This window comes from Brachyhypopomus gauderio, chromosome 1 (assembly GCF_052324685.1).
Source record: "Brachyhypopomus gauderio isolate BG-103 chromosome 1, BGAUD_0.2, whole genome shotgun sequence".
NCBI classification, from domain to species: domain Eukaryota; kingdom Metazoa; phylum Chordata; class Actinopteri; order Gymnotiformes; family Hypopomidae; genus Brachyhypopomus; species Brachyhypopomus gauderio.
Window position 1 is genome coordinate 6510243 of NC_135211.1, and position 18000 is coordinate 6528242.

The window sequence follows — 18000 nt, forward strand, 5'->3', positions numbered from 1 at the left end:
CTCACTTGTATAAAAATGTAAGTCGCTCTGGATAAGGGCGTCTGCCAAATGCCATAGATGTAGATGTAGTTTGTGTAATGACAAGCAAAGACTCCACATAGACTCATTGGGTGATTCTCATGAAAACCAGATTTAAAACGGTTCACACTTGAAAAAATTCAAAAGGCATTTGAATACAAAATTTCTTTTTGTTATGCAAGATTAGGGTTTGAACTTCTTAGAAACACTTTTTTTTTAAATTATTATTATTATTTTTTGTATATTTTGCACCATTTTAGTCAGTCAGAGCACACAAATTCTCAGTACCGCAACATGATAACGCAGAACAGATATGGTTTAAAAGTGACACATTTGTTACTTTTTAAATAGATATTATTAACAGTTGTGCTAATATGTGTATATAACCCAGAAAATATTATGTTTATAAATTTCCCATTTTTTTCAATTTTATGATTTGTCTCATTACCGCAACAGATTTCACGATTCATGTCCTGTCTTTTCAGGATATTTAACTGAAAAATTACATGTATAATTACTTATTTAGTACAAATGACGTATGAAGAAATACAATTCATCCAAATACCATTATAAACTAGAATTTGTTTTATAACAGTAAAATATTGAGTAAATAAATGTGTGTTGCGGTAAAGAGAATGGTGTTTCGGAAAAGAGAGTCAATGTTTCGGTAATGAGAGTTTTGTATGTAGTAGTAATATTGAACAAAATGTGGCATTTGCTATTGAAAATTCTTAGTAAGTTTTTTTTTTTTGTGTCCCACCTCCACCCCCCATCTTTGGAGGACAACTTTGTTTTTATGTACAGATCAAATGACAACAATTCTGTATAATACAGTGCAATAGTGATAACAATAATTGGGGTTAGGTGGACCATAAGAAGATAGAATATAGAAAAGAGGAGAAGAGAAAATAAATAGGGAAAAGACAGAAGGGTAGGCAAAATAACAAAACAACCAGCTCAAATGACCACTGCAAAGAAGAGCAGAAAGTGTACCCAAGACATATAGCACAAATGACTGTGATGTATGTGCATGTGTGAGTGTGTGTGTTTGTTAGTGCAACATAGGATAAATGTACGGAATGCACTTAATAGCGAGGGTAGAAAGCTGCGACAACATTCCCCCAGAGGCCAGAGGTAGGCAGAGAAAGACCTGGGAATCCCACCCACCCACGGCCCTTCCAGGATCAGTGGAGTTCCAGGGCCACACTTCCCAGTGACCCCCGCATGCCCCGCACACTGGGACGGGAGGGGGAGACCCCGGAGAGCAACCCCCCAACCAAGGAGCGCAGGCCCAAGGGAAGCAGAGGAAACAGAGCCTTCCCTCCCCCCCCCCCTCCCAGGATGCCCCCCTCCCCACCATGGGCCAGTAGCAAGGCCCCAGCGCCACACACCCCTGAGAGCCACCCATCACCCGGCAGGGCCCCCCACCCACAGAGGAGCCCCGAGCCGCCCCGGACCACAACCGCCCAGGGGAGCGGGCCAACCGCCACACCGGAGCACCAAGCCAGGCCCCGAAACCCCAAGGCGTCCCCCATCTGGGTGGGAGAAGTAACCACATGGGAGCAGCCGGGAGAGGACCAGGCATGACAAGCCCCAACCCAGAACCAGCCGTCCTCACTCATACACTCAAACTCATTTACATTCACCCCCATATATACACCCTTACATACATATACACACCCCCTTATATACACCCTCATTATATATTCACATACACACAACCAGATACACACACATACACACACACACCCTCATATATAGACCCTCACACATATATACACCTACACGCACATGTACATCCATACATGTACACCCCCCCCCCCCCCAACACTCATTCTCATTCATCTACCTATACAAAAAGAGACAAGGACAAAGACACACATTCATCCAAACTAACACACCCTCCGTGGGGCAAATGGCTGGACCAGTTAAATATGGTGCAGTTAAAATTTAGGGGACATGTGCTGGGAAAAACGTGGACAAAGCCCCGGGCCACTGGCCAGTGTTTGTCCACACCGTCCCCTCAAAAGCCTTGGAGTTCATTATATGTGTGCATGTGTGAGCGCACATCTGCCTCAGCCTCATGTACACGCCTGTCTTTCACAGTTGTCTCCACCTGTGTGTGTGTTTTCCTATTATCTCCCCGTCACCGAACCTCTCTCTCTCTTTCCGTCTGTACTCCTCAAGTAGCTCAGGATTGTTGTAGATTTTCTCTCTGAACTTAGCCAGCCTAGTTTTTGCGAGTGCAGTTTTATAATGAATAGATTCTTTTCTGGAAGGAAATAACATTGCAGGGTTGCCAACTCTCACGCATTGAGCATGAGACACACGCATTTGACTGTCTTTACACGCTCTCACGCCACACATCCGATTTCTCACGCTGAAAAAAAAATCTAGTTTATTTACCTCTGATCCATATCTATGATTCAATGAGCTACTAGTTCGCTCTGGCGCCAACCACTGGCGATCGATCGATCGCGATATAATACCCCCCCCCCCTTAACAATTTACACTCGCCACCTACACTCCAGGTTCAAATCTCACTCCAAGTGATCTTGAAAAGTTGGCAACCCTGACATTGCATCTTATAAGTAATAGATAAGTTATATATATATATATATATATATATATATATATATATATATATATATATATATATATATATATATATATATATATATGTAAATAAAGGCTTTTTTGTGAAACAATATTATATATATTACTTAAAACATTCATTTCTCATTACCGCAATAGTGAATCTCTCCACCGCAACAGGCCTTAAATTGTTGCGGTGTATGAGAAGGCTGTTGCGGAGTATGAGTGACCTTAACCTTCTTTGATCTCTGTGGGGCCACTATGATGCCTAGCTAAACTTTTGTTAGCTTTTTGTATTTAGACTTCAAAAACCTTTAAAATTCCCAAAACTCAACAAAAATAAAAAAATTTAAACATAGAAAACTTGCTGTTTCGGTAATGAGAAACAAAAAGTTGTGTATGCTTGCTGACAACCAAGTTTTTAACATTTATCTGGAGAGGTATAAAATGAAGGGCTTACTTGGTAGTCATCTTGGGTGTTACAGTAAAAGGTGTTCCCCTCCTCAAAATGGCTGTTTTTTTTCTGTTCCTTGTGGTCTTAAATGGTGCTTGAAAATTGTTGCGGAGGCTGAGAACATTGGCTGTGACCAAAGTTCTTTTTCTAAATATTTTCTTTTCTTTTACCAATGAATTCCAAGTAATACATTTTTATTGACTGTAACAATTTGCTTTATGAGATACATTTAAGTTTTTTATTATTTATTTATTTTAAATATAAAAATCGTATAGTTGAAGAGCCGAGATTCAGCAATGGACGCGTTGCGGTACTGAGAATTTCACACTAAATTATAAAAAATATATAATTTAAAATATTACAATGTCTTCTTTTAATCACTTCCAATATAGCCTATGATGAGATGTTTATGAACCAGTGTTTCCCAAATTGATAGGATTTACCTGTTCATCACAATCCTTAATGCCACCTCATATGTCTGATTTCATGAGAATCACCCCATTCCATGTAGACTTATTCCATGTAGACTCGTTAATTCCCTTTTCGCTGCCAAACATTTGAAAATTTGACTTAATATACACATGAGAGATACAGAGATCCAATGCTTAAACTTTTTTCAAATGCAAGGGAGCCCAAAGCAATTGGTGTAACTGCAGGACGAATGTTTTTATGACTACAATGCCATTTGTTATTCTTACGCCCCTACTTCTCAAGCCCATAAATATTCCTTTGTTAACATCCTCAGTCATGCACCTGGGGTCTAAGAAAACAAAAGAAAGAGATGCCCAGTTTCCCTGCTGTCCTGACTAATTACTCATTCACCCTAAACTCCATCTCATTGGTCAGTGGGGTGGGGCACGTGTCAGCAGGGGGTGGAGCGTCTTTTTTTAGACTTATTTTGGTGGGAGGTATTTGTTAAAGCCATTGCAGGCAAAGGTCAATGTAAATACCAGTTAAGAAAATAGAAATAAGAGAGAGAGTGAAAGAGCAATTGAAAACTAGAAAAACAGCACACACACACACCCAATGATTTTAAAAGGACAAAGAAGGGGATTTTGCTGGTTTCCATATTCCCATGATGTCCTGTGATGGACTGCTTTAGAGGATGTATTTCACACTCCTAACAGCCACACAGTGTTAACCCCAAGATACCACAGGGCAGCATTTACAGTGACCCCACCCTCCTTGACCCTTTCAAGCAATCTGTCTGCCAGAGTCTAATCAAAGCACGGCTACCCCACTATACACAACACAGCCACGTCAGCCTGGTGAGTTTGTAGTTAAAAGAGTCCAGCAAGCGTTGGTGTGTATGGGTATCTGGGAATGTTTTGCTTGGCTCAGGGGGGTACTATAGTGCGCAACTGAATCAACTGTCTAGAAAATTGCCCATCTAGAAAAAAGGGGCTTAACCTACATTGGCTACATTGGCACAGTCTCCTGTGCTGTTTGTGGAGAGCTTATTGTTAGCCACGGGGTCCCGCAGCCCGCCAAACGCCTGGCATGTGGAGTTTAGCTCAGCCATCAAAGTTTAACCTACACCATCCTGTGCAGAAATGGTGTGGAACTGGAGTTTTTTGTGGCAACATTTTAAATAAAAGGACCCAGGCAAGATCTAATATACACCGTTCAAGTGAATAAAATAAATAAATACAATATCATACCTTCCATTAGAATATTTGTATTATTTTTTAAAGAATTGTGTATTACATTGACATGATTTCAGGTTTGTCATACAAAAATTGAATAATTAAAACTTTTAACTATTAATTACGGTACTTAATTTGGCCCAAGAGCAGAATTATTCTGGGCTTGAAGGAGATCCGGTGTGTGTGTGTGTGTGTGTGTGTGTGTGTGTGTGTGTGTGAGTGTGTGTGTGTGTGTGTGTGTGTGTGTGTGTGTGTGTGTGTGTGTGTGAGTGTGTGTGTGTGTGTGAGTGTGTGTGTGTGTGTGTGTGTGTGTGTGTGTGTGTGTGTGTGTGTGTGAGTGTGTGTGTGTGTGTGAGTGTGTGTGTGTGTGTGTGTGTGTGTGTGTGTGTGTGAGTGTGTGTGTGTGTGTGAGTGTGTGTGTGTGTGTGTGTGTGTGTGTGTGTGTGTGTGTGTGTGTGTGTGTGTGTGTGTGTGTCAGACAGCCGTCTTCCAGCAGAACACTGAAAAGTGTCTGAACCAAATCACCAAACGCCAGAGTGCGACTGCTCTGGAACTAACCAAGCAGTGCTTAAGGGCTTTGTTACACTGCTGTGTGTATTTGTGTGTGTGTGTGTGTGTGTGTGTGCGTGTGTTGTGTGATTGAGAATGTGCAGGAGAATCTCTAAAAGCACTTACATAGAGGGCAGTAAGGCCGGAGGCTGGCCAATCAGGGCTGGACCCTCACCAGTTCTGTCCACACTCATTTCCCTTCCAGGTCACTGAGGTTCATGTGTGGATGATTTTCATCCCTAAAACCAAACAGCACACAGGATGGTGTGTGTGTGTGTGTGTGTGTGTGTGTGTGTGCTACTGCTCGTGCATGCGGACACAAGCTCACTGCATCCCTTCGCCCAGCTGTAGCTGTTTGTTTGCATGTACACAAGGACTATGGTGTCCCCCTCACGTCATCCTAATCAACTTACAGGACAATGAAGAGCAGGACACAGGGTGAGAGAGAAAAGAGAGAAAGAGAGGAAGAAAAAGAGAGAGAGAGAGAGAGAGAGAGAGAGAGAGAGTCTCAGATCATTTCTGAGTTCCCTCAGTTTCCTGTTACTAAATCCACTCAGAACTGAGGCTATGTGTCCTGTTACTAAATCCACTCAGAACTGAGGTTATCCACTCAGCACTGATGTCCTGTTGCTAAATACACTCAGCACTGAGGTTACATGTCCTGTTACTAAATACATTCAGCACTGAGGTTACATGTCCTGTTACTAAATACACTCAGCACTGAGGTTATGTGTCCTGTTACTAAATACACTCAGCACTGAGGTTATGTCCTGTTACTAAATACACTCAGCACTGAGGTTACATGTCCTGTTACTAAATAAATTCAGCACTGAGGTTACATGTCCTGTTACTAAATACATTCAGCACTGAGGTTATCCACGCAGCACTGAGGTTATGTCCTGTTGCTAAATACACTCAGCAGTGAGGTTACATGTCCTGTTACCACTAACTGACTCATCTCTGCTTAGTAACAACACATCCGCAGCCTTCAGCTCAGCTACTATGGAACAAACGGAGATCGTAACATCATATCTACAACAAAACAGGAGCAGCTTCCAAAACTTCCAAAACACATGATGTGAAAGTGTGACATGAATGAAGTGAAAGTGTAACCTGAATTAAAAGGCACTCCTGAACATTAGCAAGTCATGTCATGTCAGTTACACAGCTTGCTTGATGTGGGTTTTCCCATTAGAATTAACATGACGCTGGCATCAAACGTTCTGAGTAAGAGGCCCTTCTTCACCTGCTGCTAGAATGTCTCTGTACGTCTCTGTGAAAACATGGAAAATTAAGAGTTCAGCTAATGAATCAGGAGCTGGGGCAAGTGTCGACTCAAACTACATTTCCCAGAAGGCATTGCCAGAGCAGACCTACTGCCAGATGGACATAGAGCATGCCGTTCCCAGAGTGCCTTGCTTGGCTGTATGTTCTGTGATGTTCTTATTTCTTCTTTAGCTGGTATAGCCCTTGTGTACAGTACAGCTGTCCTTGTAATCCATAGAGAATGGTTTAATAGGCCATAAGAGAAAGGTGCTAACAGTTGTTCTCTTCCATAGACAAACAATAAAGGTGCTGAAACACATCAGTGCTCTAAATGTGTGTGGGGAAATCCATCATCTTAATTGCTTAATAATCAAAATAAACAGATAGATAAAGGAGCAAACACAACCACATGAGACAGAGCATAGAGCTTACCTGAATAATTATAATTTAATACAGGACATGAACAGACAGCACATATGAAACCTACGCATGCACATACACACACACACACACACACACACACACACACACACACACACACACACACACACACACACACACACACACACACACACGTGCCCATTCAAAGAGGCTGATGCTCAGAGCTTCATCTGGCCCTGTGGCAACCAGCACCCCTGAACCAAACCCCCCTCCCCAAGCCAAAAAACAAGATTCTCATCATCAAGACTACCAGCAGATCCATTTCATGTTTGTTCATCGCCAGACCTCAATTTAGCAATGCAACGCTTAATCTGTACGTAAGTATGTAAGCAAACACCATGACCATTTTTATGTATTACAAATGTTTCAGTTCTTTGAAATTTCCATCTGTGTCGCTCACACTCTCATTCATGAGCAGAGTGAAAGTGGAATCAGTTGTTCTGTTTTGCCTCCATGACGATTAGTTTCTTATTCACTCATTCTCAGGATGTACGAGCATCTGGTGGGAGAGCGATGGGGAGGGGCTAATGATGGGGAGGGGCTAATTATGGAGAGGGTTCCAGACGCAGACATGCAGAACCATGAACTTCACATCAGTCATGTTTCATTCAGCTGTATTTACACTTTTATATCAAATAATAAAGGACATGATGACAAAAACCTTTCAGTATTCTAACTTCTTAATTCTGTTTAGCTAATCTTCTGTGTATTGCCTAAAATATGTATATAGTGTTTTAATAAAACAAGTCTAAAAGATGCCAAAAAAATAGATAATGTATAAACAATACGCTGTCTGCAATTAATTAAAAAATCTGCAATGCAACATGGGACTGTATCAATTCAGTAGTATTTTGAACAGACCGAAAAAAAATCTCTCAAAATTTGTAATGGGAGCTTTAATTTAATTTATGCTTCTGTAATTCTAGTGCTGAAAATTGCACCTGGTGCAGATGGCAAAAATGACAGACTTGATGAGCCCCTGAACCACAGTGTGCAGGCCACACACCTCAGTCTGTCTGCCTGGCCTGGCACACAAAGTAAGCATACAAATGTCTAGTCTGACTCCTCTTATTAGATGTGTGTATGTGAGAGAAAACACACACACACACACACACACACACACACTTCCAAGGACGCGCTTACTTCTGTAGCGTGTAATCACAAGTGTCTGATTTTTTCACGAGGAGTGTGAAAGAGCGCCTCACCCGAGGGGCGAGTCCACACCCTGATCAAAGTCACTATGGCGCCCAGTTCGACCTGAGGTCCACACCCTGGCTACGGTCACCATCAGAACCCACACATACCTGCAACATGTGACTGGTTCTTCTTAGAGCTTCATTACTACAGTCACATAACACAGCCATTACACGATATTGCCTTAAGTATTCACTCACCCATCCAAATGATCGGAATCAGGTGTTCCAATCACTTCCATGGCCACAGGTGTATAAAATTAAGCACCTAGGCATGCAGACAATTGTGAAAGAATGGGTCGCTCTCAGGAGTGATACGATGCCACCTAAGCAACAAATCCAGTCGTGAAATTTCCTCGCTCCTAAATATTCCACAGTCAACTGTCAGCTGTATCATAAGAAAATGGAAGTGTTTGGGAATGACAGCAACTCAGCCAAGAAGCAGTAGACCAGGTAAACCGATGGAGCGGGGTCAGTGGATGCTGAAGTGTATAGTGCGAAGAGGTCGCCAACTTTCTGCAGAGTCAATCACTACAGACATCCAAACTTCATGTGGCCTTCAGATTAGCTCAAGAACAGTGCGCAGAGAGCTTCATGGAATGGGTTTACATGGTCGAGCAGCTGCATCCAAGCCAGACATCACCAAGTGCAATAGTGCAATGGAAAGCGTCAGATGCAGTGGTGTAAAGCACGCTGCCACTGGACTCTAGAGCAGAGGAGGCGTGTTCTCTGGAGTGACGAATCACGCTTCTCCATCTGGGAATCTGATGGACGAGCCCATAAAGACATGGATGGCAGAGTCTCATGTGGATGAACTTGACTGGCCTGCACAGAGTCCTGACCTCAACCCGATAGAACACCTTTGGGATTAATTAGAGCGAAGACTGAGAGCCAGGCCTTCTTGTCCAACATCAGTATGTAACCTCACAAATGCACTTCTGGAAGCACATAAACCTTATGGACAGCTGTTCTAGTTGCCACGGGTTGTACCAACATCATATTGAAACCTATGGATTAGGAATGAGATGTCACTTGAGCTCATGTGTGAGTCAAGGAAGGTGAGCGAATACTATTGGCAATATAGTGTATGTTCTATATCCCAGCATATTTTTTACAGTGCGAAGAATTCAGCATCTCACTTTGAACTTTAATAAAATCTATTCGCTTAGCTTAACATTTAGCATTGTTGATAAAATAATGTGTTTCTGAGTTTCAACCAACATATGCCATGCTGTTTCTTTACCTGTGATTACCAATGCAAAAGTAATCAATGGCTGCTTGAGTACTTGACCTGAAAATCTCTTACACTACAGCTCAGGGTCCATATGCCCATTACTCCTGTGGGGAAGTGAAGGTGTCAGACTCATACTGGGGGGGGGGGGGGGATTCCCAGTCAATCTGCCAGTGATATCTCAATCCTGACAAAGTTGTGTGGTCTTTCATAAAGAGGAACCATGCTGTGGTCCTTAGTGCATGACAAAGGTAGGCACATCCAACTTAGTGAGGATACTTAGGCAGCCTTGCCACACATGATAGCCCTGTTAAAAGTACATAGAAATTCATGAAATGCTGAGGAAGACACAACCTAACACATTCTACTACAACCTAACATCCTAAGACCTTCTACTACAGCCTAACACATCTTAAGCCATCCTAACACATTATAAAACATCCTAACACATTCATGGGCATCCTTACACCCTGCAAGATATTCTAACACATTTTTTCATTGGCCAGGTCCACGGTTCCTTAAAGATTAACTCACTAGAAGAGCTTCTGGGCCAAGTGGTTTGGTTGGCAACAGCACCCACAGGAGCTGACGGCTTAGAGCGAGTGGGTGGGGTCGGAGGCAAAAGAGGAATTATTTTCCTTTTGATCGGACCCTAATAACCACTCGCATATAAAAAGGATTATTCTAGCGGGTCATCGACTGACCTACATGGCTTAATCTTTTCTCGGTCACTTCAGTTTACTTGTGTGACTGAATGTGGATGCGTTTGAAACATGTGCACACTGGTGATGGCACGAAAAGATGAATCCACCGACTAGGACTTCACGTCAAGATCTAAGGGACGTTTTTTTAATAAGTCTGGGTCATTTACGGCGTGATATCGGGACGGCGAGGCCGGGTTCCTGTCAGGTTGTGCGGGCAAGCACAAAGCCCAGTTGATTGAGACGACTAGCTCACATCCTAGGAGAACCTTAACCTGCATATTTGAACGTTTTTTTGTAGCGCTAAAACGTGAAAGGTGTCGACTACGTGCTGGTGAGATGGCGACTGCTGCCCCAAAAATGCCCACATCTCTACTTCACCACAGCAGCTGGGTGCACGCGCAGAGGGCCGCGCGCAGCCCCGCCAAACGCTCTCCACACAACATTAAATCAACCGAACCCAACCGAACCCACTAAACAGAGACACCAACCATGATTTATTTGTTCGTATCCCCCCTCTGTACCTAATTCTCTGGTGAATGTGTGTTTTTAAACCCCTCACGGACTGTTATTTTGACCGGGACACATATGTGGTAGTGTATTTTAAAGCGTCGCGTGACGGGTTTCCAAAGGCGTATTGACCGAGCGGTGAACGCCGAACTGGGCTCACATTAACCAGCGAGACGTGCAGAGAAATGACGATGAAAATGACCCAACATGGTCAATATCATTTTCCAATTGCCATAAACATCGTCAAACGTCTCGAGTGTGTGCGGGTGACTAATTCACCGAAAAATTTATCACTCGGAGCCGAACCGCCAGCAGCCCTAGATGCAGGTGCTGGTTACGCATGCAAGCGTGTGACACATTATAATCCCGGCGGTTATGGGTTCTGGTATCTCAAAACACGACTACGACTTTATTAACGTAAAAAATAATAATAATAAATAATTTTGCATCATCACAGCTGGAACCACAGCTGTTCCTGAGACTGTAACGACCGTACTTACGCACAGCTTCCAGTTTGGGGTCCAGCGCGCTGGCGCTCTGCTGAATTTTGCCTATTTTATTTTGTACGACCCGAACCCGCTGGTTCGTGGACACAATTTCGTTCTCCAGCTCCTGAAATATGGAGCAGGCGTGCCGGGCCAGGTCGGAGAGCTGCCGCAGGGAGCGGGCGAGGACCACGTTGCTGATGGAGCCCAGATCCTCGAAGAGCGACCCCTCGTCGTTGGGGACGGGGTGTCTGCACAGGAGCTGCGGCTCCACGATCCGCTTGGCGAAGGGCATGTTGCAGGTGGAGGTTAATCCTCCACGCCGGTGCACGGACTAATCCCGAGGAATATCGCAGGTTCTGGTGCCTGTCAAGCAAAAATCCACGAATCCACCTTCCAACCCTCCATCGCTTCTCTGGTAGCAGAAATCACATACGGATGGATTTGCAGTGAACGTCTGTGGTCTCCTTGTGGTCCTGGATCCTGAGCTTCTTCAGCGCTTTGAGGAGGTTGAGGGTTTTTTAAAAGAGAGAGAGAGAGAGGAAACACGGAGTGGGCTGGCTGCGCGGATCTGGACCTCGCCGCATGGAGTCAGTACCGGTACACAGCATGCATCACGTTTGGGCTGCGAAGAGGAGGAATTATTGAAGAGTATTGATATAAAAATGTCTGAACCAAAACGTTGGAGATAATTTAGTTAGGTCTGTCGTAAAATCATTCAGTATTGGTGTTTGTTTGGCACCACTTGAACAAAGTAACATTGATTATCCAGGGCAATCGAGTAAATGTGATATTTAATTTAATATTTAAAGCATATATATATATATATATATATATATATATATATATATATATATATATATATATATATATATATATATAGTTGTTATCAGTCTGATAACCGTAATGCACAACTGAAATTGTGAATATAGGCTCTTATCTGCGTCTGTGAGCAGCCCACAGGTAACAGTGCCCGACAAAATTATAACTTTCTTTGCTTCACAAACCAAAATACTTGGACCTTATTATGTGTTTTTGCCGAGTTTTAATATTTTCCTTGCTACCACTTTACTAAATCATTCTTGACCAGTGTAGCTACTTCACATTTGCTGAATGAGTAAAATCGCGACGCTGCCTCGTGTGCGCGTGAGGTGTTTAGATGGCGCACGCGCAGAACGGCAGAGGCTGCAGCCGCGTCTTCCCGCCGTTTCCCCGCCAGCGCTTCAGCGCGAGCATTCAGTGGACGACGTCCTCACGTGAGGCGAGCTGAACGGAGTGAAGGGTGCTCGCAGGTTTCGTATGGAGACATAACCTCAGTTAAGGCGTATTTCGCACTCTGTTATTCAGCCTCCTGTACTGCACAGTGAACGCCAGTCGTCAAGACGCAAACTCACCGTGATAGTAGCTCCACCTGGTGGTAATGCATTGCAAGTGCTGCTTTGCGCGAAAATACATTGAAGATTTAGATAAAGTAGATAGATAAATAAATAATATATACAATATGTGTATTTATTAATAATCAGAAGAAATATCTGATAAATTCAGATTGTATGAACTACCTTTACGTAGCTTCGTAATACCTGATAATGTCAGAATATGGAGATAGCAAAGACAGACATGTTATTATTTGGACAGGTTTGGTTGGTATCATCTGGACGTAAACACGAGCTGTGTTCGAAATAGCCTACTACATACTACTGGCGTACTGATCCAGCCCCAAATCAGTATGCCGTATGCAGTATGTGACCAAAATGAAAATTTCCAGTATGCGAAACATACCCGGATGACCTACTACTTCGGCAAAATATTCCAGTACGCGAACAGAGCTATCTTCGTGGTGTACTGCATCCCATCATGCAACGCTACGTTCACGTGACCCCGTAGTACGCTTTGCTTTTGTGGCATACTGGAAACTGTACTGCATTTACTACGAGGACCAGTATGCAGTATCCAGTATATACTGAGTCCAGTATGCAGTATCCAGTATGTAGTAGTCTATTTCGAACAGAGCCACAGTTTTGGTGTTAATCAATAAGCAATATCTAATATAAATTATATTGCAAGTTTGCCTGTAAGTTGAGCAGCTGAACCTGCAATTAAAATAAGAGATAAGAGTTTTTGTATGATTATTGTGTATGTTTCCTTACATTTAATAAATGTATTATACAAGGAGACAATCCTAATTGGCACTATAATCAAGTCCAACATTTTCGGCCTGACTGTGTCAACACTCAAGAAATCAAGGAAGGTGGGGTCCTCAACAGGCGTACATTTGCCATATCACATGTTGAACACTAGATGGCAGCATTAAACATTTTGTGAGGAGTTAAGTCCCTTGCAGTTTTTTGCAGTTGCTAATACAACAACACTGGTACTTATAGCACAGTTTTGGAAACCACTAACTCTTGTAGCCTACCTATTGATCTGGTTCACTAAACTTTAACCCTAATATTAGCCTCAAATATTAGTTACAAATATTACCCTTGGGGTCAATCTAACCCCAGGGATATTTGCCTCCAGAAAAAGATTTACATAAAATTGTTGACCAAATTGTTGAATACTCAAATAACCTCATGAAACTGAAACACTGAGTTGACCTGTCCTCTAGTGCCATCATAAGGCCAAACCTTTAGAATTAATTATTCTTGAAAGGTTTTCATGGAAATCTTCTCAAATCTACTGACATCATTAATGACCACAAGGGTATGAACCATATTTGTTTTAATGATGATATGACCTTTCCTGTAGTACCATCATCAGGAAAAACATTCAGTTTTAGAGCGTTTCTAATTTGGGGTTCACATTCATGACTTTCACAGAATGAACCATATTGATTGATGTTAGTAACACCCCCCCCCCCCCCCCTCTCATATTTATTTACTAGTTTTAACTCCTTTTCTTGGAACATATATGCGGTTAGTCACTATAAATTCTCACTTACCCTTCCTCATTTGCTATCTGGGTTTGGGACCAGCAGTGGCAGGGTTAAAGAGATTTGTTCTTTGTTTTTGTAATGATTTTTTTTTTTTTGGCGGGGGGGGTTTACACATTTGAAAATTCACCCATTTGTGAAACAGAAAGATGAAAACATAATTCAGATACATGGCACAGTTCTTTACGCCCACAGTCACGCTTTAGGGCGTACTCACACTAGGCTCTGTGATCCGGGCCCGGGCACGGTTGCCTGCCGAAGCACGGTTCGTTTGGCTAGTGTGAGCGCTCCAACCGTGCCCGGGCGCGGATCAGTTAACCGTGCTCGGGCCCGCTTGAAGAGGTGGGCCAGGGCACGATTCATGTGGACTCGGGCACGGTTCGCTTCTAGTGTGAGCGCTATCCGTGCCCGGGCCCGCTTGGTGCCTCGTCTGATTGGTTCATTTCGCTGGAACTCAAACATGACATCAGTGATGCGACGCTCACGTTAAACAGTCATAGCGGCAAAGCGATTAGCAGACAATTGTTGTGTTAAATTATCGATAAATCTGTGCTTGCACCGTGTTTCTGCACTCCCAAAACGACTCCAAAAATACAATAAAAAGAGAATCGTGAACTCCATAGTGTTGTGCGAGCGCGCTTTTTTTCCAAATAAAGCGGCGTTGTGATGACGTAAGCGTGCTCGGGCCGGGTTGCTGAAGCGAGTGTGAGTGCAGGCCAGAGGGGGAGTGGGGAGGGGGGATAACCGGGCCCCAGCACGGAACGAGCAAACCGTGCCTAGTGTGAGTACGCCCTTAGTCTGCACTGCTGCACAGGGGACGTGCAGTGAGTGTGTGCATGCTCCTTGCAGACATATTTCTTGCATTTGCGAACAGGTCTTGCTGGTCTTAGACTCATTTCGGGTGGGACCTGACACCTGCCACGTTTCTCGCCCGGGGGTTTGTACCACTGGAGGAGTTAGGGTGTTCGTCTCTGTCTGTATGTCCATCACAACAGCGCCAGCAGCTACTGTTGCTCGTTGAAGGGTCCGTCTTCTCTCAATCTGAGGTTTCACTAGTGTTCACTAATAGTTTTCACTACCGAGTTGCTCCAGGAAAATCCCCCTTCGGCTCAGTTTTTCCGCCAGTTCCAGTCTGTGTTTATTTCACACCATATCACAGAGGCATCGTGTACACTAACACCAGTGATGTGGAAGAAGACGGCAAGGGGCCATCAGGCAGTCAGGCGTGGACAGCTGTGTGTGGCTGTGACCTTGTCCTGGTTGTGCACCCCTCCCTGTGTCTCACTGTCACACACACCTTCATGGTGTGGGAAAGTTCTCATGACAATATTGTTTCCCCCTCCCCCACGTCACATTAGCACCAAAAATGGAAAACGATGGCCCCTCTATACTCACTTCAACAAGGTCGACGTGCTGCTAAGACTGTGTCACACCAGACACACAGTCAGCCATGTTGAAGACATAAAGTCATTATTTGAGCTCTTCATATAAGCATCAACTGAATATATTGAGTTCAAGAGGGGGGGGGGGGGGGGGGGGGCATGTGTAGTTGGAAAGACTTGGCTGTGATCAACTCACAAGCCCACACTGGCTTCCTCATTTTGGCAGGAGTTCACAAGTAAAGTTGCTTCCCACATGTCCAAACCACAAGAAGTATCAAAGTTCTTGTGGGAATAGTTGTTTCCCATATAATCAGCATATTTTTATGCTTAGTTACTTGTCCCCATCAAATTAGAAAAAGTCATGAAATATGAAGCAAAAAATAAGTCAACTGTTATGTTTTGAATGATAAACATTGAATGGGGTCAAATTGCCCAAGAGAGCAGTGATAACACACAAATTTATTAAGACATTGTGACACTTTACAAAGAACGACAATGAAGGTGTGACGGTGGGCTGGCCCCGTAGCTCCGGGGACACGCCCACACACGCCCTCAGCCACGCCCTCAACTTCAATCACCCACATACAGACACACCCACCTGCACCTCTACCTTGTTTCTGTTCTCCTCTCCCTTCCCTATACAAACCCACAGGTCCAGTCCGCTACGCTTTCTACAGGCTCGTCACTCGTTACGTTGAGTTAAGTGATTCCAGCGCCGTTTTCAGTTTAGCACCTGCTGCACCCCCCTAACGTTGGGTTATTACGGAGAGTAAAGATGTGTCGCCTCCTGATCCTTCCTTCTTAGCATCCCAGATGTTACAGGAGGTTTAAATACACACATTACTGTAATAAGGCAAACAAGGGACAGGTGAAACAAAAGGTAAGCTAACAAGAGGGTGTGGCTCAGTGACAATGACAACAACACAACAACAATAACAACATGCAGACAGCAGACCGCACTATTCTCCATCACCATGGGGATGAACTAGAACAGTTCAGGTTTTTTGTTGTCTGTAAATGACGTCTGTACAAACCGACGGTTTGTTGCGCTTCACCTCCACCATACTCCCCATACTCTACATTCCTACTGAACTCTTTTGTATGGGGGTGGTCACCAACCCCATCATCACTCATCCCGTCTGTTTACAACAGACTACACACTGAACACGTGGTCCATTTGTCACACGTGTGTGTGTGTGCTTTTCATCTGTGTCACGCCCCTCGTGTTACTCATGTCTTTGTTTCCTCATTCCATGAACTTTTGTTTTGGTATTGCATGCGCATGCGTCTAGCTTGGTTTCTTGTTCAGCGGTTAATTTTAAACAATGTGTTTGTCCTCTTGTTTGCTGGTCATTGTACGTAGCCCCTGAGTTTCTAACCTCTGTGTTTCTACTCTCTGTCTTCCACTTTGTATCTTTATACTGTTGTTTGGTTTGAACCTTGTTTTGTCTTGTTGATTTCTAGTATCTGTTTGTTTGTTAGTTTCTATCATGTTTTTGGTGTTTGGTTTAGTTTGTCATGTCTCTATGTATCGGTTAATGTTCTGTGTCAAACTGCCCTCCAGATTTGACCCTGGACTGTTACGACTCTCTGATTATAAATTTACCCTGAATAAATCTCGCTCTTCTCTGCACTTCCATCCGCCTCCTCCAAGTCAATTTTTTGGATGAAAAAATACCATCTTGGCATGAGTTGAAAGAGTTTTGGATGAAGTGTGAGATGCTTTGTGCATTTTATGTGTGGCTTAGGCTGCTGTGTGTTATGTGTTGATAAAAGGAGACATAGTTTCAGAAACTTAGTGACTGCAAAAAAAAAAAAAAAATTACATTACATTATAATTATATATGTTATATATAATTGTTTACAGACAATTTTAACGAGTGAAACGTGCTGCATGAACAATCTGTAGTTTTGTTATGTCTAACAACTTGGTCTCCCAGTTGATCTACAGGAATAGTGGAAATACATCTGGATTACATGCACAACTCAAGGTAAATCTACATAAAGGTGTATATCTGTTTAATTACCTATGTGCGCATTTATAAACAAATTGTTGTTGCACTGGTCATTAAAAGTGATGATGGTACAACACGTACATTTAAGGTTAGAGACTGAAGTATCAAGTTTTATATGGGTGTAATAACTGTTATCTGGCTCACGTGTGCTGTGCAGAATAACACAGTATGTATGCCAGGTTTACATCTGATCCCGAGTTCATAAAACACTAATGATAAGGCATGATAGTTTCCCTCACTTGAAAACCATGTTTTTAGTTCTCGATAGGTAAAACGGTTCTGTGATTCATTCCAACACAATAATTATAACACTCTAAGTCAAAATCATGAAATATTTTGAGATAGTTGTTTAAATTTTTGTCTTTCATTGCTGCTATTAATATAGTGGAATACAGTTGTAGATTTACTTCTGAATAACACTGTAGTTTACCATGGGACATAAATCCAGAGGCGGTCTTTACATAGAGGCATTGCTAGGCAATTGCCTTGAGCCCCTCCAATTGCAGCACACTGTAAGGGCCCCCTGATTAGCTAACTTATTTCTCGCATATTAATGTTGATGGGCCCCCTAGCTAAATTCGC

At 43.1% G+C, this 18000-nt stretch overlaps 1 protein-coding gene across 5 annotated transcripts in view; it reads right to left on the reverse strand.

Annotated features, from left to right (window-relative positions):
• Nucleotides 1-11582, reverse strand: part of nhsb (Nance-Horan syndrome b (congenital cataracts and dental anomalies)) — a 61830-nt gene extending 50248 nt beyond the window's left edge. For all 5 annotated transcript variants that reach the window (XM_077023588.1, XM_077023508.1, XM_077023431.1 and 2 more), the window contains exon 1: nucleotides 11105-11582. In XM_077023588.1, coding sequence (XP_076879703.1) covers nucleotides 11105-11384 — 280 coding nt within the window. In that variant the 5' untranslated portion in view covers nucleotides 11385-11582. The remainder of the gene's footprint in view (nucleotides 1-11104) is intronic.
• Nucleotides 11583-18000: the final 6418 nt, after the last annotated feature.